This window comes from Lutra lutra, chromosome 2 (genome assembly GCF_902655055.1).
Source record: "Lutra lutra chromosome 2, mLutLut1.2, whole genome shotgun sequence".
Classification (NCBI taxonomy): domain Eukaryota; kingdom Metazoa; phylum Chordata; class Mammalia; order Carnivora; family Mustelidae; genus Lutra; species Lutra lutra.
Genome location: NC_062279.1, coordinates 140801227 through 140818990, shown reverse-complemented (window position 1 = coordinate 140818990; position 17764 = coordinate 140801227). Strand labels below are relative to the sequence as shown.

Here is a 17764-nt window from a genome sequence, read left to right as displayed (position 1 = left end):
CAACAATGGCTTGATCCAGTGGAGTGAGGGACAGGCGGGCTGGTGGGCAGAGTTGGATGGACCATCAGAGTGAAGACTCCACGGCAGATAGGTCACTGGGCAGGAGTGTGCAGGTCCTGAGCCACCACTGTGCCATCTGCAGAACAGTTAGAATCCACTTCACATTTGGAAGCCGCGTCCCTTGGCATGGCTGTATGCAGGCATGGGGCTTCAGTGCCTCACCCAGACAAAGCAGACAGACCCCAAGCAAAATCCACAGTGAGGGCTGGGTAGTCCCATGTGTCACAGAGAAGAGTCTGGGGAAAGGGTGTGTACATTTCTAGGCTGAGCAGAGATGGCTCCCTCGAAGCTGATGTATGAGCCAGGAGCTGAAGGCAGGGAGAGAGGAAAACCATTCTAGCTGAGAGTACGGCATGTGCAAAGGTCTTGGGGCCTGTGGCTGGAGGGGAGTCTGTTGGGGGGGGGGGGGTGGCAGGAGATGAGACCTGTATGGGTGGTAACAACCTTGGTTCTACATGGAGGGGATGGGTCCCCGTGGTGCAATGTGCCCAGCAGACAGAAGGAGCTGGGGCCTGGAGCCAGGAGGGAGCAGTGCAGACCCAGGAGAGGGTGGGCTCTGGGAAGAGGCTCTGGGCAGGGGGCCAGAGGTAGGAACAGGGCTATAGGGTTAGGGTTAGGGTACTGAGACATGTGGTGTGTAGGCAGCCCATAGAGGCAGGCACTAGGGGCATGAACGTGGCATTCCCAGTGGAGAGGTGGCACATGGTCACGGAGGAAGCCATCACCCTGCCTATGGCAGAGTTAGCGGGCCCTGTATCGAAGTCTCCTGCCTTCCCTGCTCTGGGTCCAAGGATGTCAGGTCCCTGGGCTGGAGTGACAAGGAAAAGCGGCTGCAGGGAAGCGGCCCCCAGGTGACAGCCCCAAGGGAGGGCAGGGTCCGTGGCCCCCAGCCCCTTGGGCAGGTCTGTGCCCCCAGCACACTTGCCAGGCCACACTCTGTCCGTGGGCAGTCTGCACCTTCAGTGAGGGATGTGTGGTAACCGAGGTCTACCACTCACGGGCGTGGAAAGGTAGCGCTCTGAGAGGGTGTCTGTGTCCAGGGTCTGTGTGCTCGGAGCTGCCATGTTGTGCCTGACCGCGCAAGGCCCAAGGTCTGCCGTGAACACCGCGTGCGCTGTTGGCCGGCGCTCATATGCTGCGTGGGTGTCATTCTTGGGGAGGAGGATCTGGAACTTCGTTGTAATCCTGGTGGTGGTCCCTCCGCGGGGTTTTCTGGATGTGTGGCTTCGGCCTCAGGGCCCCAGGGGCGGCTGCAGCAGGCTGGAGGGGTGGTGGGGGCCGCCCAGCTTGCTGCCAGGCTGGGGGCAGCGTTTCTATCTCCGTGGTGATGTAAATCTGATTGTGTCTTCCAGGGCAGCTGGTGGAATTTTTAAAGAAAATGGAATCTAGAGGGCCGCTTTCGTGCGATACCGTTCTGAAGATCTTCTACCAGACATGCAGAGCGGTACAGCACATGCACAGACAGAAGCCACCCATCATCCATAGAGACCTCAAGGTACTGCGTTCTGCCCGTCCTGCAGGCCTGCACCCCTGCCCCTGGTCAGGGTGTCCAGCTGGCTGGCATTCTGTGATGGCTTTTCCAGAGAAGAGGGATGTAGTAGTTTTAGAACAGGTTTCCGGAAGCTTCTCCATTGAAGCAGGGCCGAGCCCTCTTTCTGTGTCAGCTTTGTGGTGTCCTGGGCCTGGGGCTTCGTGCCTCCTGTGTGCCCGTCACCCCACCCACCTGCCCTCCAGCTGGCTCTGGAGTGCTCACGGCCAAGGCTCCTTTCCTTCTACCTGCTGGAGTCAGGAGGAGAATTGCTTCCCCTTTGGGTTGTCCATGCCCTTACCCCTCAACAATCCGTCCCCAGGCAAAGGCTCTGCAGGATCCCGCTGTGGGCTCAGAGGTTGCTTTCCCTCGGGGAACCGTGCTTCTGAGAAGCCCCAGCAGGGTGCCCGCTGCGAGGAGTGGCAGTGTGCTGTGATTTTTCCTTTTCCGGACTGTTAATGAAATGGAATGGTTTTTTCTGTGTATGGAGTCAGTACTTTTTTCAGTCAACTTGTTTTTTCCTTTTTTCTTTCTTGTTTGTTGCCCATCAGGTTGTTTTTGAGTAGCAGGAGTTCTCTGTTCTTCTGGTGGCCTTTCCACATTGTATGTGCTGCAGGGGCCTTCTCTGGCCTTCTTTTTATTTACCCTGTTGTGTCTTTGGTGAAGTCCAGACTTGGGGAAGCTTGCTGGACATCCACTCAGCTCCCATCCTAACTCTGCCCACATCTCGAGGGACCAGGTTGTATTTGCTAAAGAACCGCATGATCCCTTAGTATCATCTCTTGTCTGGTCTATGGCCAGCTCTCCCAGATTTTTCTTCAGGTGTGATGAGTCTCTCACCTAGCGGGCCTGGAACGGCGCCCTCTCCTCCTTGGCTCCGGCAGGGGGCTCTTCCCGTGCATCCGGGGAGGCACTGGCCCCTGTGTGTGGGGCAGCGTCTTTGTTTAGACTTGAACCTTGGACAACCCTGAACTTTTCCTTTTGTCCCTGGACGGGCCTTCCTCATTCGACCGGGTGGCTGTGGATTTTCATGTGGCATGAAGACTCCTGGTTTGTATATTAATGCATGTGCTGGTGGGTGGGAACTCTAGGAGGGTAAAACTAGTAAAGACTCCGTGTTGAAGCTGGCCTGCCTTGGACATCCCTTGTCTTCTCAGTGCCCTGTGTTCACCAGAGGCCCACAGTCTCCATGGCTTGTCTGTGGGAGTCGTCACGTGCCGCTCTGCAGAGGGGCAGGTGTGACATGGGGGATGGCAGAGGCCATGGGTACACGTGTCTTTCTTCCTATCTTGCTCCTTTGCATGGCTCCGTCCAACACTGCAGGCCCCAGAGTGTAGCGCTGGTGTCTGGCTGTTGGCTCAGCCTTATGGCTCCAAGGTCTGGCCATCTGGTGAGGCCCTTGCTCGGTGCGTGTGTCGTGAGAGCTGGCTCACTTGCTTGACGCCTGCTTCCTGAGTTGCTCTTGTCTATGCTCTGGCTATGGAAGGTGCTTGCACTCTCATGGGATGTTGCCTCCGGCAACGCGTTGAGGCCCCTGTGCCTGAGCTTTGCTGACGACCCTTGGTGTTGGCACACGGTGTGGGTGTGGCTTACGGACTTCAGCTGGATTTTCCTTCCATTAATGAGCATCTTTTCAAGGGTGTCGGGGTTTGGATTTCCTCTTTGGGGAGGCAGAATTTGTGGAAGAATTTGCCTGATTTTCCCCTGAGGTGTCACTTCGTGTTGGGTTTCTTGGAGCCCTGTGTGGTCACACCATAGCTGGCATCATTGCCCTGAGTGGCAAGTGTCTTTGATGGAGTGCTCCTTGTTTCATTGGGAGCTTCTGTGACTTGCTGAGGAGTTGACACCCCCCAGGCATGTTGTCCTGGAGACACCTGGAGTCCACCGTTGCGTGTCAGGGCAGGTCTTCCTCAGTCCATTGTAGGCGGCCGTCCAGCACCTTGCCTGGATGGCTGTCCTGTGCCTATGTCCTTTGGTGCGGCCTCACGTGGGCCTGGCGCCCAGCGGATGTCCTGTGGGGCTGTCGGTCCTGCTCCCTGTGCTCCTCTGCCTTCTTTAATGGGGCTTCTCGGGGACCACATGGCTCTTTCGGGCTATTTGTGTCTCCATGTGAATCTTTGAATTAGTTTGTCAGGTTCCACCCCAAAACCTTTCCAGACTCTGATTGAAATTGCTTGACTGTCTCCCAGAGTGTGAGCTTGACAGGTTTTTCCTATAAAAGGCCCGACTAGAAACATGTCAACTTTGCATGCTGGCCCTGCTGGGTAGTGCACCAGGCTGCAGGAGCAGGCTGGCGTGGCCATGCAGGTCATGCTGCGGAAGCACCCATGTCACAGAAGGGAAGTTTCCTCAACCACCTAGGTGTGCAGGCCATGCAGAAGCCGGTAGTGGCCAGAGCTGATCCTGGCCCATAGACTGGGGCCTACCTTGGGGCGACCGCAGCTGATCTGTGCCTGTCATATTAAGAATATGGTCCAATTCCTTGTCGCTTTTGGATTTGAAGAGTTTATCTCAATTATAGGTTTCTGAGTAGAGGTGTTTTGTGTATCTTTTGTTCGATTTCTTTCTGGGTTCTTGATATGTTGGATGATTTTAAAATGGCGTGTTAATTTTTGATGTTCTAACTGTTAAACTTTTTTTGTGTATATTATTGATTGGGGTTATCTTTGATTTGCGGTTGATTTTAACTTTTTTCCTTTTATTTTTCTGAGTTATATGTTTTTAAAAGGTACACATACTGATTTGGATCAGAAAGAAGTTACAAAGCTGTGTTTTCCTGTTTGTGGAAGGCTCCTCACTGTGCTCTGGGGAGCCCCGTCCCGTCTCTCCAGCACCCCCCAAGCCTGGGTCTCTGCAGCCCAAGTTCATAAGGAATGTCTTCTGGGATTCTGCAGGTGGAAAATTTGTTGCTCAGTAACCAAGGGACCATCAAGCTCTGTGACTTTGGCAGTGCCACGACCATATCGCATTACCCCGACTACAGCTGGAGCGCCCAGCGGCGGGCCCTTGTAGAGGATGAGGTGAGCGGGGGGTGGCTGGAGGAGGCATGGCCTGTGTCCTGGTCTGCTCCACCTGCGTCTCCTTCCTGTGACGCTGTGCCCTGTGAAGACAGGCGAGTCACACCCTGGTGTTCACCTCCCAGGCCTGTCTTTGGACCGGGAAACACCGAATTTGAGGGTTATCTCATGTCTCCATCACTTATCTCATCCCAAAAGTGCCTCTTATGGCTTTTTTTTTTTTTTTTAAGATTTGTATTTATTTATTTATTTGACAGAGATCACAAGCAGGCAGAGAGGCAGGCAGAGAGAGAGGAGGAAGCAGGCTCCCTGCTGAGCAGAGGGCCCGATGTGGGGCTCGATCCCAGGACCCTGAGATCATGACCCGAGCCGAAGGCAGAGGCTTAACCCACTGAGCCACCCAGGCACCCCACAGCTTTTTTTTTTTTAAACTGTATTTTTTTCGTAATGTGGTAAAAGACATGTGGTGTAGAACTTGTGGTCTTAACCTTTGTTAAGTTGTGTTCCAGCGGCATGAGGCACATTCATGGTTGCTCGGCTGACGCTGCCATCCATTCATAGAACCTTGTCACCAGCCCAAATCTGGCTACTTAAAAAATATATATATCAGTTAAAGTTAAACCTCAGGGGCTCCTGTAGGAGACCCTAGAGGGGATTGGTGAGTGTGCCCTGAGCACGCGTGGCTGGTGGGAGGGCTCCATGGTGTGCCCTCATTTGGAAACCCCGGCACTGCACAATCCTGGCGGCTTCTACTGTGACAAGCAGCTCACAGAAACCACACATGGGGACAGAACACAGGACACCCGGAGCCACAAGGACTGATGGGGTCAGGGAGGTGCTGAGGCCGCACTCTGCGGGGACATCAAGGCAAGCCTGCTGGGAAAGAGCCTGAGGCAGAGGCCTTGAGCCAACAGGCCACCCACTCAGCCCATCAGGACCCGTCCTACCAGAAGCTTGCCTGGGGTCAGATCTGCACAGAGCAGCTGTTACTTCTCCTGGAGTCCATCACTGTCTACTTCAGGCCTCAGACTAGGTTGTCAGGGGTCAGAGCACAGGTTCCTAGATGGACTATGCTCATCGAGGGAAGGGGGTCTGTCCTCCCACACTCCATTACTCAGTCGGGAGATGGGTCCAATCACCCCAAAGCAGCACGTTCCCACTTCTGTGTGACAATATTTATAAGACAGTTGTTCCCAGCAAAGTGCAAATGTGTGACTGTTCTCGTTAAGCCTCTTGGCAGGGCACAGTGACTCAGAGACGTGGGAAGGGGTCCCTTGGTCCCATGTGGTGGGGGTTGGTTTAGTAACCACCTCGTGGGCTCTGAGTCCTGCCCCATTCACGGACTTGAGTAGACCCTCAGAAGTGTGCGACCACCTCCCAAGTCTTGTGCACCCCTATTTTGGGTCCTGGTTCCTTCCATTTTCCATCCGCGGGGCAGGGGTGTCTGCTTGCTGTGAGTCTAAGCCTGTGTCCCCTCCTGACCCCACTGTGTGCCGCAGTGGCCACACACCCCAACCCGCTAGAGCAGGAGCCCCCGCCCCTCATGTGCTGACCGTTCGTAGGGACTTGGGGCTCCCGTTTTTTCCCATGGTTCACAGGGAATCCTCAGTTATTTTGGTGCCAAAGTGCCCCAGATTTGCTTCACACTCGGCCCTGTGTTCTTTGACATTCTTCCATCATTTTGGAGCCCTTGTCTGCTTTCTAGAGCAGCAGAATATTCTGAGCTCGGCAGGTGCCGATCCCATCTAGCCTGGGCATCTGTGTTCCTCAGAGGAGGGCTGTCACCTCGGAGTGGGAGATGGTGTCATAGACCAAGCTCCGGGTGTGTGGGCGCGTGTGTGCAGACCTATACATGTGTCTTTCTGTTAGAAGTCATGTCTCTGAGTCGGCACCTCCACTCTGGCCTGTCCGGTGGGTTCCCTGCCCCACCCCACATCCGTGTGTCCCTCTTTCCCAGTGAGTGGCCCAGTATCATCCCTTATGCATCCACTTGTTGTTCTGCCGCACGTGCGAGAGTCCCAATGTTGCTAGAGAAGACACGTATCCTGGCGAGAATGCCGGCTCCATGTGTGCTTTTTGCATGCCCCTCCCCCCAGTCTGCACCCCAGACCAAGGGCCTTGGATTCAGTCTCTCTCCTTCCAAGTGCTTTTGTTACTCATTTGAAATACATTTGTATGTGTCTTTTTAAATTTTTCTTTTTTTTAACTGATAGAGTTGATCTTTTGAGCAGTTACAGGTTTGTAGAACTGAGCTGAGAGCAGGGTGCTCCCCCATTGCCCACACACTTCCCTCTTTGTCCTCCTGCAGGGATGAGCACATGGGTGTGCATCCCCAGGTCCCCTTGTGCCCCACATGCTCTTCTGGCTTCTGTCTGCTGTTTCTCCTTCGTGGTCTCTCCTGGGTCCATGCACCTGTGTCCCTTGACACTGAGACCCTGTGCCCTTTGGCCAGAACCTTGTGCTCACTGTCAGGCTGTGTCTGATGTCCTGCCGTCTGCAGACTTAGAGACAGCAGCACACTGAGCGGCCCGTGTGTGGGTTCTCATGTGGGTGTCCCTGGAGGTGAGCCCGGACTCACAGTGGCTGGGTCTGTGACTAAATCCAGATGTTGAAATCAGGGTTTTAACGGATGCTTATCAGACACGCATACCAGCTCAGAACTGTAAGTGTGCCACTGTGTGACATGTCCTGTGTGGGTGCCTCTGTCACCCCTCATCTGGACTGGACGGTGCCCCCAGCTTCGCCTGCCTCGTGGTGTTCTGAGTGAATCCTGCCTGAGTGCAGAAGCATGGTTTTCAGGAATGGCCTGCTCGAGGCCCTCAGCCGCTTTGATCACGTTCTCGTTTATCCCTGAGGAGTTGCAGGAGTTACAGGCCATGTGCATGGCCCCATATTTGCCGCGGGCTCACGTGCCCTCAGCCCACCTGAGGCCGGCCTCTGCAGGGCCTTGTTCTTGAGGAGCAGACCTCAGGGCGGAAAGCAGTTTATCAGCCTTTCCGTGTGTCTGCAGAGGTCTTGGAGTCTGTGGCCTTGTGGTTGGTGTTTGTGCGTACTGTGCACGGAGACCCCGTCCTCGCCGGATGTGTGGGCCTCCGCTGTGCTGTGCCGCCAGCCTCCCTCTCATTCATCCCACGTCCCACCCTATGTACTCGGGTCTCAGCGTTCCTGACGTAAACACCTGGCCAACTGGGTGGATTTGGTTTAGTTCTCTATCCCGTTAAAGTGCTTCCATAAGAACGTGTCAGGAAGCTTCTTTTGGAATAGCACTTCCTCTCGCAGACACATGTGACCCAATCCACGGCCCTGGACCAGACTCCCCACGGGCCAGGCGGCTGGGACACCCACAGTGAGGGCTTGGTGTGGCCGCTCCAGTGAGCACCAAGGCGCCACAGAGCAGGCGGCAGCGGGGTGAGGAGGGAGGCGAGCGGCCGGCCATTGCGGTGGAGCACAGTGGTGTGTCAGGAATGTCGTTTGCGAACGTCCTGCGGTGTGTTCTGGAAGGCATCATAGCAGCCATGCAGAGTAAGGAGCCGTCCTCGCGTATGGCCTTTTCTCTGAAGCATATGTGTCTGTTTCAGATCACCAGGAACACCACACCCATGTATAGGACGCCGGAGATGGTGGACTTATACTCGAACTTCCCAATTGGCGAGAAGCAGGACATCTGGGTGAGGCTGCGCTGTAGTGGTACCCGGGCCACCCTGCCTGTGGGTGCGCAGGGGGCCCTCGGGCACAGAGTCCAGCCTGCTCTTCTGCTCGTGTTCCTGCCGGTGTCCCTTTTTCCTTCATTTTCTTCTCCCGTTGCTTTCATAAGAGTCACTTGTGAGTGCCGTCAGCAGAGACGCACTGAGTAAAGTTGGGGGGGGTGTCCGCGTGCAGCGGCGTCCCACAGGGCCCTCTGGGATGCTGTGTCTGGGACACTGCTCCTGTGGCAGATCTGCTGCTTGCAGGCTGGGACCTGAACCCTCCGGATGCAAGGACTTCTGCTGTCCTGGCCAGAGCCTCTTTAGAGAGGCCGTTCATGCCACTGGACTGGCCATCCCAGTCGGAGTGCTAGGCCGGTCGGGCGCTGGCCAGAGTCAGTGCCAGACCCTGATGCCTAGGTGACCCTGCTCCCTTCACCTTTCTGAAACCCTGTGGCAGTCCCTTCATGGTGGGGGTAATATGCCTGGCTGTGTCCCTCCTGGGGTCCAGCATCAGGGTGCAGAACTTGGGGAGTGCTGCCCTGAGTGGCCTGGGGCTGCCCTGCCTTGCTTCTCTAAGACCAGGGACAGCAGCACCTCAGGCCCAGGCTGCCCCTGAGGGCCCAGAGTTTGGGCCCTGCTGTGGATGTGAGCATCTGCACCCTGAGTGGTGATGAGAGCCCCCGAAGCATGGGAGTCAGTAGGATGTGTGTGTGAGAGCCGTTTCTCATGATAGCGCCAGCCCGTGGTGTCTTCTTTCCAAACGGTGTTGATCCCAGACAGGTGCCCTCGGCACATCTGGGCTAGAGGACTCGCCCGTGCGCACACAGAGCTGAACAGGGAAACGGCATGGGTGCTGAGGGCTTGGCCTCTCCTGGGCCTCAGAGCACAGCTTGTTCTCAGTGAGAGCAGGATGTGTGTGGGGGCCGTGCTGCCCCATTGGTCTGCCGCCGCCCTGTCATCCGTCGCTCCAGGGAGAAGCAGCAGGAGGAAGGGACAGCCCCCACGGCCCCGCACATTTGCTTCCTGTGTTCTTGCTGCTGTAGCTCGTGCACTTGCACGGCCAGTCCTTCCCGCAGCTGCCCTGCCAGCCCCAGATGCTGGTGTGTAGGACTTTCCGTTTTGATGCGAAAATAAGACATGGTTGTTTGTTCACGACTCATACCTTGGTAGGTCGCGCCTGAGGAGGGTGGAAAGGGGGCTGCGGCCGCCCGTAACTCAGATCAGGGTGTGACTCCATCTTCCACAGGTCAGCTGGGTCTTGACCGTCCTGGGCTGTGGATCCAGACCCCAGAACAGGCTGTAACTCCCCCACTGTCCACACCCCACCCCCACCACTTGTGCACTCCTCCCCTCCACCCTGCCCCACTCCACCCCAACCACCTGCACACCCCTCACCTCCGCTCTCCCCACAGGCCCTGGGCTGCATCTTGTATTTGCTGTGCTTCCGGCAGCATCCTTTTGAGGATGGAGCAAAACTTCGAATAGTCAACGGGAAGTTCTCAATCCCCCCTAATGACACCCGGTATTCCGTGTTCCACGACCTCATCCGTAAGTCCCACGGGCAGGGACTTGAGGGACATGCCTTCTGTCACTTCTCAGGACTGACTGTCCCCTGTCTCTCGCGGCTGTGTGGCAGACCCCCTGATGGGGCTTTTCCCCGGGCTCACCCCCCTTGTGAATTCTTGGTGCTTTGAATGGTCCATTCTGGTAACCTTGTGCCATTTTGGGGCTTTCTGTCTGTGTTCTAGTTCGCTCACTCGTGAAATTTAGTGTGAGTGAACCAAGGGACTTCCAGGGTCCGTGACCTCTGGGAGAGCAGACACTGCTGTCCCCAGACCTGGCCCGAGCTCCCCTGCCTGTACCCTAGGTGCCACGCTGAAGGTCAACCCCGAGGAGCGGCTCTCCATCACAGAACTGGTCAACCAGCTGCAGGAGATTGCGGCAGCCAGGAATGTCAACCCCAAGTCTCCCATCACTGAGGTAGGGGCCTTGCTAGGTGTGGCCCTCGATGGTGTGCTCTGGATGGTCTTGTGAGTGGCCCTGTCTGCTCTGGGGCAGGAGACATGGCTCCTGATGGGGCTCATGAGTGCCAGGGAGCTTCCGCAGCCTGGGGTGATCTGAGTTCCCTGAGGGAGCTTCGTACCTGATGAGAGGTGGGCTGCTTTGTGAGGTCACAGGGATGGGGGCAGCAAACTGTGGGATGCTGGGGGTTGATGCTCAGCCTGTATCTCATGGGCTTGTTCCCAGGCCTGGGGGCCCAGGCAGGAGGTGGAGACGAGGACCTCCCTTGTCAGGGAGGGTCATCACACTGGGCTGAGGAAGAGAAAGCCAGTGGGTCCACTTTAGAGAGAACCCCTCACGCGGCCCCCCCCAAAGATGTGTGCTCCCCCGAGAGTTAGCAGAGGGTTGGCTGGTGGTGTGGGGAGCTGTCTGATCGGTGGGCGAGCCGGCCTCCGTGTGCACCCCTGGGACCTCACCACAGGCTGGACAGAGGTGCTGCCGGACAGACACAGCCCCTGGTGGGTGGGCCGCTGTACATCTTCTGATCTCAGTGCTTCTGGGACCTGGGATCTGCTTGTGCAAACATTGAACCACTTTTGGAGGGTTCTTCTCTGGGCCATGCGGGCCTGATCATGCAATGAGCCAGTCCTCCCCATGATAAGGCAGCCTGCCACAGTGCAACAGACACAGCCCCCCCAGAGAGTGAGAACAGGAGCAGAGTTTGAAACCCAGGAGGAGGGCTGTAGGCAGAGGTGCACCATGTCATTAAGTAGGGGGTGTGGAAACAGAATTTTGAAAAACCAAGTAGCATCTGCATGTTCTTCATGACACTGCCTCAGCAATACTGAGCACCACTCATTAGGGTTTACAGGGTGTCCTGGGAAGTGGAGGATCCCGGTAGGGGACGTTCTGTTTCTTCCAGAGATCGGTGAAGCAGATAGAGATTCAGCAAGGAGAAGACCTGGCCCGTCTAACAGGCGTGGGCTACCTCACACTTGGTGGGCGTGTGCATGGTTTGTAGGGGTCTGTAGGGGATCAGCATCGACTACCTACCAGGTCACAGAGAAAGACGTTTTGTCACGCTCAGGAGAAGTGATGGCAAATATATCTTATTTCTTGAGCTTGCTGTAGTAAAGCTTGACCTTGGTAATATCTTGTAAAACCCCACCAGAAATTCTGAAGTGTGCTGCCAAGTACTTGTGAATAAGTGTGGAAGCTGAGGGGGGCTGAGGATTGCCCCCAGTGGGGCTTCGGGGCCTGTCCCGTGGTCACACGTTTGGGCTGTGCACCTTGCCCAGGGGCTCCGAGCATCCAGCGGGCTTGGGGTCGAAGCCCCAGCCAGCACTGGCATTGGGCTCTGCTCGTGACAGACGCAGCCCCCCACCCTCCTTCTGTGGCAGCCACACTGCTGATGGAGGCCACAGGTGAGGCCACAGGTGTGTCATCAAGGGTCTGCCATCCCGTGTCACTGCAGAGCCTGGCCCTCGGTGGGCAAGCGGGGAGCACCTGCAGAGTGGGGCAGACTCTCAGCCACTCCCTCCGTGCTCTGAGGCGCATGTGCAGCCCCCTTGTCTGTGTGGTCTTTGGTTCAAGTGTGCTGCTCAGAGTTGGGAGGTCCTCCCCTTGGCTGTTCAGCACATCACGCAGAGTTGGGTGGACCTGGTAGCGGACGCGCCTGGGGCTTACAGGTGCCCCTGTCCATGAGTTTTGCTGCATCTGGGGAGGTTGACTGTTTGCACTTTGAATCACTGCAGCTCCTCGAGCAGAATGGAGGCTATGGGAACGCTGTCGTGTCCCGAGGGCCACCCCTTCCTGGGGGCTCCAGCAGTGGCGGATACAGCGGAGGTGAGTAACCCCTGCCTCGTGCCCACCATTTGAACTCTGGGGTTACCGCATCCCTGCTATGCATAGGGCACCCAGATCCTACTCTCACAGGGCTTTTGGCCTGACGGCAGGAGATGGGCTACACGTTTGGGGTCCCCAGGATTCTCTTCAGGCTTGGATTGTCTCGGACTGCCAGAACTCAGTGGAACTGGCACACTGACGGTCCAGGGAGCTGGGGAAGTACGTGAGTGTCCTCTCGCTTTGCCGTCAGGACAGCACTGGTCCTCTGCAACATGGAAGGACAGCTGCGGGCAGCCACACAGGCATCGCCACCCATCGTGTGGCTGGCTCAGTTTCCAGCCCTGTGGAGCCCTGTGGCCCCTCTGTCATTCACTTGTTGGTGTGGCCCGTGGCCCAGGTGGATGAGGGCATGCCTCGAAGGGTAGTGAGCAGGAGGGCAAGCCCATTAGGAGGAGAGTATGTGGGGAATAGGGCAGCCATGATGGGAGCCGTGGGGCTGGAGGGGACCGGAGGGCTCCGAGTGGGGGCTTTGGCTGGGAGGCACAGACACAGCTCTGGTGGGAGGAGAGGCGGGGCTGGTCGTTTTCCTTACAACTCTTCTCACGTTTGGTGAACGAGCCATGCTCCTCTCCTTGGCCTGAGTTCTGTGTGGCCATGCCTGGGAAAGTTCTGGAAGGCTGTGCCAGGATGTGCCCCAGTGCTCGTCCCCCAGCTCTTCAGTGTTTGGGCTGTGGAATCCAGGTCCTGGCTCCTTCAGCTCTCCCGTGCCCTGGACACTCTGTGTCCGTGCCCTGTGGGCCCTGGACGCCTCCCTGAACGTCCCACATATGTGGGGCTGCCTCAGCTGCCATGGAGGGAGGTTCTCAGGACACCTAGATAAGAGCCTGCCCCATACCTGCTCGCTGCACATGGAGGGGTGCTGGTGCCTGGCCAGGGCTGGGCTGCAGACTGCCTGGTGAAGGGCCAGTGTAAACGTGGGCCATGTTGGCCACATCTCGGGGGCAGTCCCCACGGTCTGAGAGCTGCCAGCACCTTGTCCCAGTGGGGACCAGGCCATCTGGCAGCTAGTGCTGCCACGTCAGTCCTAGGCTGCTGGGGATAGAGGGTGGTGGTCCTGGCAGATGACCCTCAAGGCCCACATGCGGCCTGGTCATGCTGATCTCCTTTTAAGCCAACTTCTTCCACCAGAACCCCCTTTGACGACCTTGGGGACCCTGCATCTGTTGCTACTCTGTTCATGGCCGGGCAGCTTTGTCTGCAGGTGCCTGTTTGTGGTCCGGCTCCGTCCTGGCCGCCCTGCCTCTGTGAACGATCAATTTCTGCCCCAGGTGTTTGCGAGGGCCAGCCGTGTGGCCTTCCTGGGGCTGGCTTGGAGCTGAGCAGGCCTTTGGGCTGCATGGCCTGCTCTGTGTTCTCCCAGCATGTTCTTCCCCACTCTTCCCTCCTCCAAGTGTCTGCGGCTTCCGTGTCCCCTGACTTGTGCCCCTGCCTCTGAGCTGGAGGCTGCCTCCCCTTTGTTGGTTCCCTCAGCGTGAGGTAGTGTGATGGGGACCTTCCAGCTGGTGTCCAGTACATGCTACAAGTGGGTTGGGGAGACGTCATGGAAGCAGGAATGGGGGACTGTGTGTGCCCAGAGGGTCCAGCTCTTCACGTTGCCCAGGTTCTGCCCTCGAGTGAATAGATGGCCCGGTTGCTGGTCTCATGCCTGCTTCTGGACGTGGTGTGCTGACAGTTGGGGTTGCCAGGAGGCGGGGCTCTTCGCTGGTCCTGCTTCTCAGATCGCATCCCTGTGGGAGCCGGCATGGTAGCCGGGCCTAGGCCGTGCCCCGATTGGAGACTTGTCTCTGCTTCCAGGCCTGGCGCTTGCTGAGTACGACCAGCCCTATGGTGGGCTCCTGGACATCCTGCGGGGGGGCACTGAGCGCCTCTTCACAAACATCAAGGATACCTCCTCCAAGGTCATCCAGTCCGTTGCCAAGTAAGTGAGGGCGCAGCAGGTGGGCTCTCTGTAGTGGGGATTTCCCGTCCTTGGGGTTCTGTACCAACTCCAGACCTGGCAGGACCCGGCCCTAAGGCAGTTGGTGAGTCTGCGATGCACCATCTGCACAGGCTCTACCGCTGGGTAGACCCAGGGGATGGGCTCTACACTACGTGGTGGCGGCAGCCGCTCATTGCACCGCTGCCATAGCTGGCACGGGGGTCCATGGGAGTGCCTCACATGTGGGACTACTACCCTCTCTTCCCTGGGGGGGCGTTTTCCATGGAGACAGTGAGCTGCCTCCGCCTCCGTGTTCCCGTTGCACTGTGACAGCACACCTCAACGTTTGTGCGGTTTCTGCTCCGTGGTGTGGAGTGAGTGGGGCAGTGGGGGGGCCCGGGGATGCCTCACGGTGCAGCCCTGCTTAGTTACAGTGCTGACTTACTGGGGCTGGATAGAGTGTGTGGGTGAACAGGGTCTTTTTATGAGCGGGTTGTTCCGGGGACTACACGTGTGCCTGGCCAGAGGCTGTCCTGTAATGCTGGATGCTGGCCTGTGGCCCCTCGGCTCTGACTCGGGAGCTCCACGGGAGCAGCAGGCTGGGTGCTGCCTAGCCCTTGTGGGCACAGGTCTCCAGCTCAGGGATGTCCCCGCCCAAGGAGGCACCCCCTTGCTGTGCCAACAGTTTCGGAGGTCTGTGGGTGCTGGGCCGTGCATCTCAGCCCAGGGATCAGGTGGTGTGTTCCTGTGGGGTCACCTCTTTGATAGAAGGGGGATGGCTTGGTCTCGTTACCCTTGTTCTTTTATTTTGTGCGATGGTCATTGTCTGGTGTGCACACTGTTGACAACACAGGTGAAGTCATGCACACGTGGCATGAACGTGTGCACCCTTGCATATGGTGTGTGTGTGTTTGTGGGCACGCAAGTGTGTGACTCTTGTGCTGTGTTGGGCTGTGTAGCACGGTGTTCTCATAGCTGACGTGACCTTGTGGAATGAGAAAATACTTGGCTGGATGTCTCACCAGACAGGGCATCCGTTCGCACCTCTGTGACCCTCTGTGATGTCCAAGGCGGCAGGACGAGTCTGCGCTTCTGTTGTGGGCTCTCCAGTGTCTGGTCCCTGGAGTCTCAAGTCATCGGACGGGTGTGGCTTGTATTCTGGTTACGGAGGCAGAAGGGTTGGGCTGGGAACCTGGATAGGAGGGGCTGCCAGCAACTGTTGGACTTAGCTGCCTTCTGCATATGCTTTTCAATGGCGCTTCCGATGACAGGAGGCCTCACTTGGCGGTGCTGTGTCGTGGGCTGGGCTGCTGTCCCCTGCACTGTGTGCCAACTGCAGCGCGTCCTGCCTCTCGTTCTAGTGAGGGGTGTTGCCGGGGTCTCAGGGTGGCATCCTGGGACTGGAGGGCTCGGCAGTTGCAGCTCCCTGGGGATGACGAGCAGGGGACGGTGGGATGTGCAGGAAGCTACTCAGCCCTGCTGTCAGAAACACACATGGACTGGGGCAGACCCCCTTCCTGCTGGGTCTGTCAGGCAGGCCCAGCATTTCACGGTTTCTCAGGGAGACTTGGGGGGAGAGCAAATGCCAGGCCGTGGCCACACGGACATTGCCCGTGGCCTCCTGTGTGGCTGAGGTGCTGGAGCTCCCATGAGGCTGGAGGGGAGGGCTGGATGCTGGGCAACTGTCTGAGCTCTTGAACGCAGTTTCGACCAACAAAGGAATATGAAGTTGTCTTTCGTGAAGGGTAGAGACAATGGTGGTGTGCTCCCGGATGGAGCCGATATCCTGACTCATTCTAGATTTGTGCAACTGTCTTACACCGGAAATGGGATATTAATGTGAGGAAATAACCCTGACAGTGCACGTCAGGCTGGCCATGCAGGCAGAATCCCGTGGGTGACTCGGGCGTGGTGGCCTGCAGACCCCAGCAGATGCACCTTGGGGCGGGGACGACACTTGGCATCGTCCTTGGGTCCCGTCAAGATCAAAGCGTAGACAAGGGTAGACCAAGACATCGCCTGGCATTGTCAATATCAAAGGTTTCTTGAACAAGAGAAAAAGGATATGTTTCAGGGTCCCAAGACCACCCCCTGGGTTGGAGGTTTGCTGGAGGGCACCCAGGACTTGGCACAGAGTTTTCCTCAGAGTGCTGGGAAAAGATGTGTGGGGCAGAGTCCGGGGGAGCCTGGCACGGCTTTCTGAGTCCTCCCAACTCTGGAGTCACATGGGACTCCTGTGATTCCAGCCCGAACCACTATAGCATGTATGACGTGTAGTTGTCCATCTGGAAATCCTCCAGAGACCCAGCACCAGGGCCTGCATTCGGCTGGTCCCAGGCATCCTCTGGCTGGCATGCACCAGGCTCCAGACTCTTGGGGGAAAGCAGGTCTGAGCATAGACCACATCTTGGTACAAGTAGTCTGGGCCCAGGGGTCCCCTCTCAGCAGTTCTGGGAACAGTAAGGGCCTCCCAAAATTGCTGGGCCGTAGCCGAGGACCAGCCTGTCAAGCAGGCTTCTTTATGGGTACATGGTTAGGCCCGTACCCGTCTTTTGTCCAGGGTTCACACTCTGAGGGTGACTCAGAGTGTCTGAGAGTCAGAAGCATCCAGGCTGGAGGGAAACATCTTAGGGACCGATGGACTCAGGTTTGCAGGGGTCTACCCAGAAGCCTCGCTGGTGCTTTGTTTTGCCAGCCCACGAGCAGAAGCAGAGCCGTGGACAGGGAAAAGCAGAAGGCACCGGTCCTAGTTCTTATCTCAGCCATGACATTCTTGCCCGTGACTACGAGTGCCCAGCAGCCATGGTGTGGATGGCAGGCACACCTCTACCCCTTGTCGGGCCTGCTGGCTGTGATCACGGAAGGAGCCCTCCAGATGCCGTCCTGTGTGGTGAGCTCCAGGCCCTCAGAGGCTCTGGGGCCAACTCCAGGGCTCTAACGTGCCATTGGAGGGCCCATTGGAGGATGGCCTTGGTCACTGTTAGCCAGGGCCACTGAACAGCCCTCTCTGGTGCGGGCAGAGCCCTCACAGTGGGATGTGTGGGCCCAGAGTCCTGGGAGGCCTATCCATGGAGGAGGCCTATGTGTGCGAGCCCGTGTCCTGGAAGCATTGGTCTCAGGGGCCTGAGCCCGAGCCTGTGGGTGTGGTCTTGCATTGTTTCTTCCTGCGTGTGGACACATCGTAGACCCAGAAGGACCAGGTACCCCAAGTCCCTGACTCTGCTCTCATTCCCCACCCCCAACCCACCCACGCAGGTAGAGAGGCCAGGGCCCGTGGACGTGCACTTCTGGCCACAGGTGTTTCTCTCCTTCTGGCCTCCCTCTTCTAATCCTTTGCTCTTTTTCTGAGATTTTGTTTTTGTTTTACCAACGTCATTCTGTATTGTGTGTTCCATGTACTAATTCTTTTTGTGAAAAAAGTAAATATTGGCCAGAACTTTCTCTTTGTCTGTTGCTCCTCTCGTTTGTTTTGTTCTCCAGTGGGTGCTTTCCATTTTATTAGCGAGCATGAGCAAGGGAGCGGGAGGCTGGGAGGGACAGGGAGAGAGAGAACCTCAGGCTGATCCCCATGAGCACCAAGCCCAGTCAGTGCAGGGCTCGGTCCCGCAACCCTGAGATTGTGACCTGAGCAGAAGGCAAGAGTCAGACC

The 17764-nt window shown here is 57.2% G+C and overlaps 1 protein-coding gene across 12 annotated transcripts in view; it reads left to right on the top strand.

The window, feature by feature from the left end:
• The window catches only part of GAK (cyclin G associated kinase), a 55414-nt gene that overhangs the window by 15638 nt on the left and 22012 nt on the right, over positions 1–17764 (top strand). For all 12 annotated transcript variants that reach the window (XM_047718546.1, XM_047718545.1, XM_047718544.1 and 9 more), the window contains 7 exons: positions 1413–1555; positions 4483–4608; positions 8184–8273; positions 9704–9839; positions 10159–10271; positions 12047–12137; positions 13992–14115. In XM_047718546.1, the coding sequence (XP_047574502.1) occupies positions 1413–1555; positions 4483–4608; positions 8184–8273; positions 9704–9839; positions 10159–10271; positions 12047–12137; positions 13992–14115 (823 nt within the window). The remainder of the gene's footprint in view (positions 1–1412; positions 1556–4482; positions 4609–8183; positions 8274–9703; positions 9840–10158; positions 10272–12046; positions 12138–13991; positions 14116–17764) is intronic.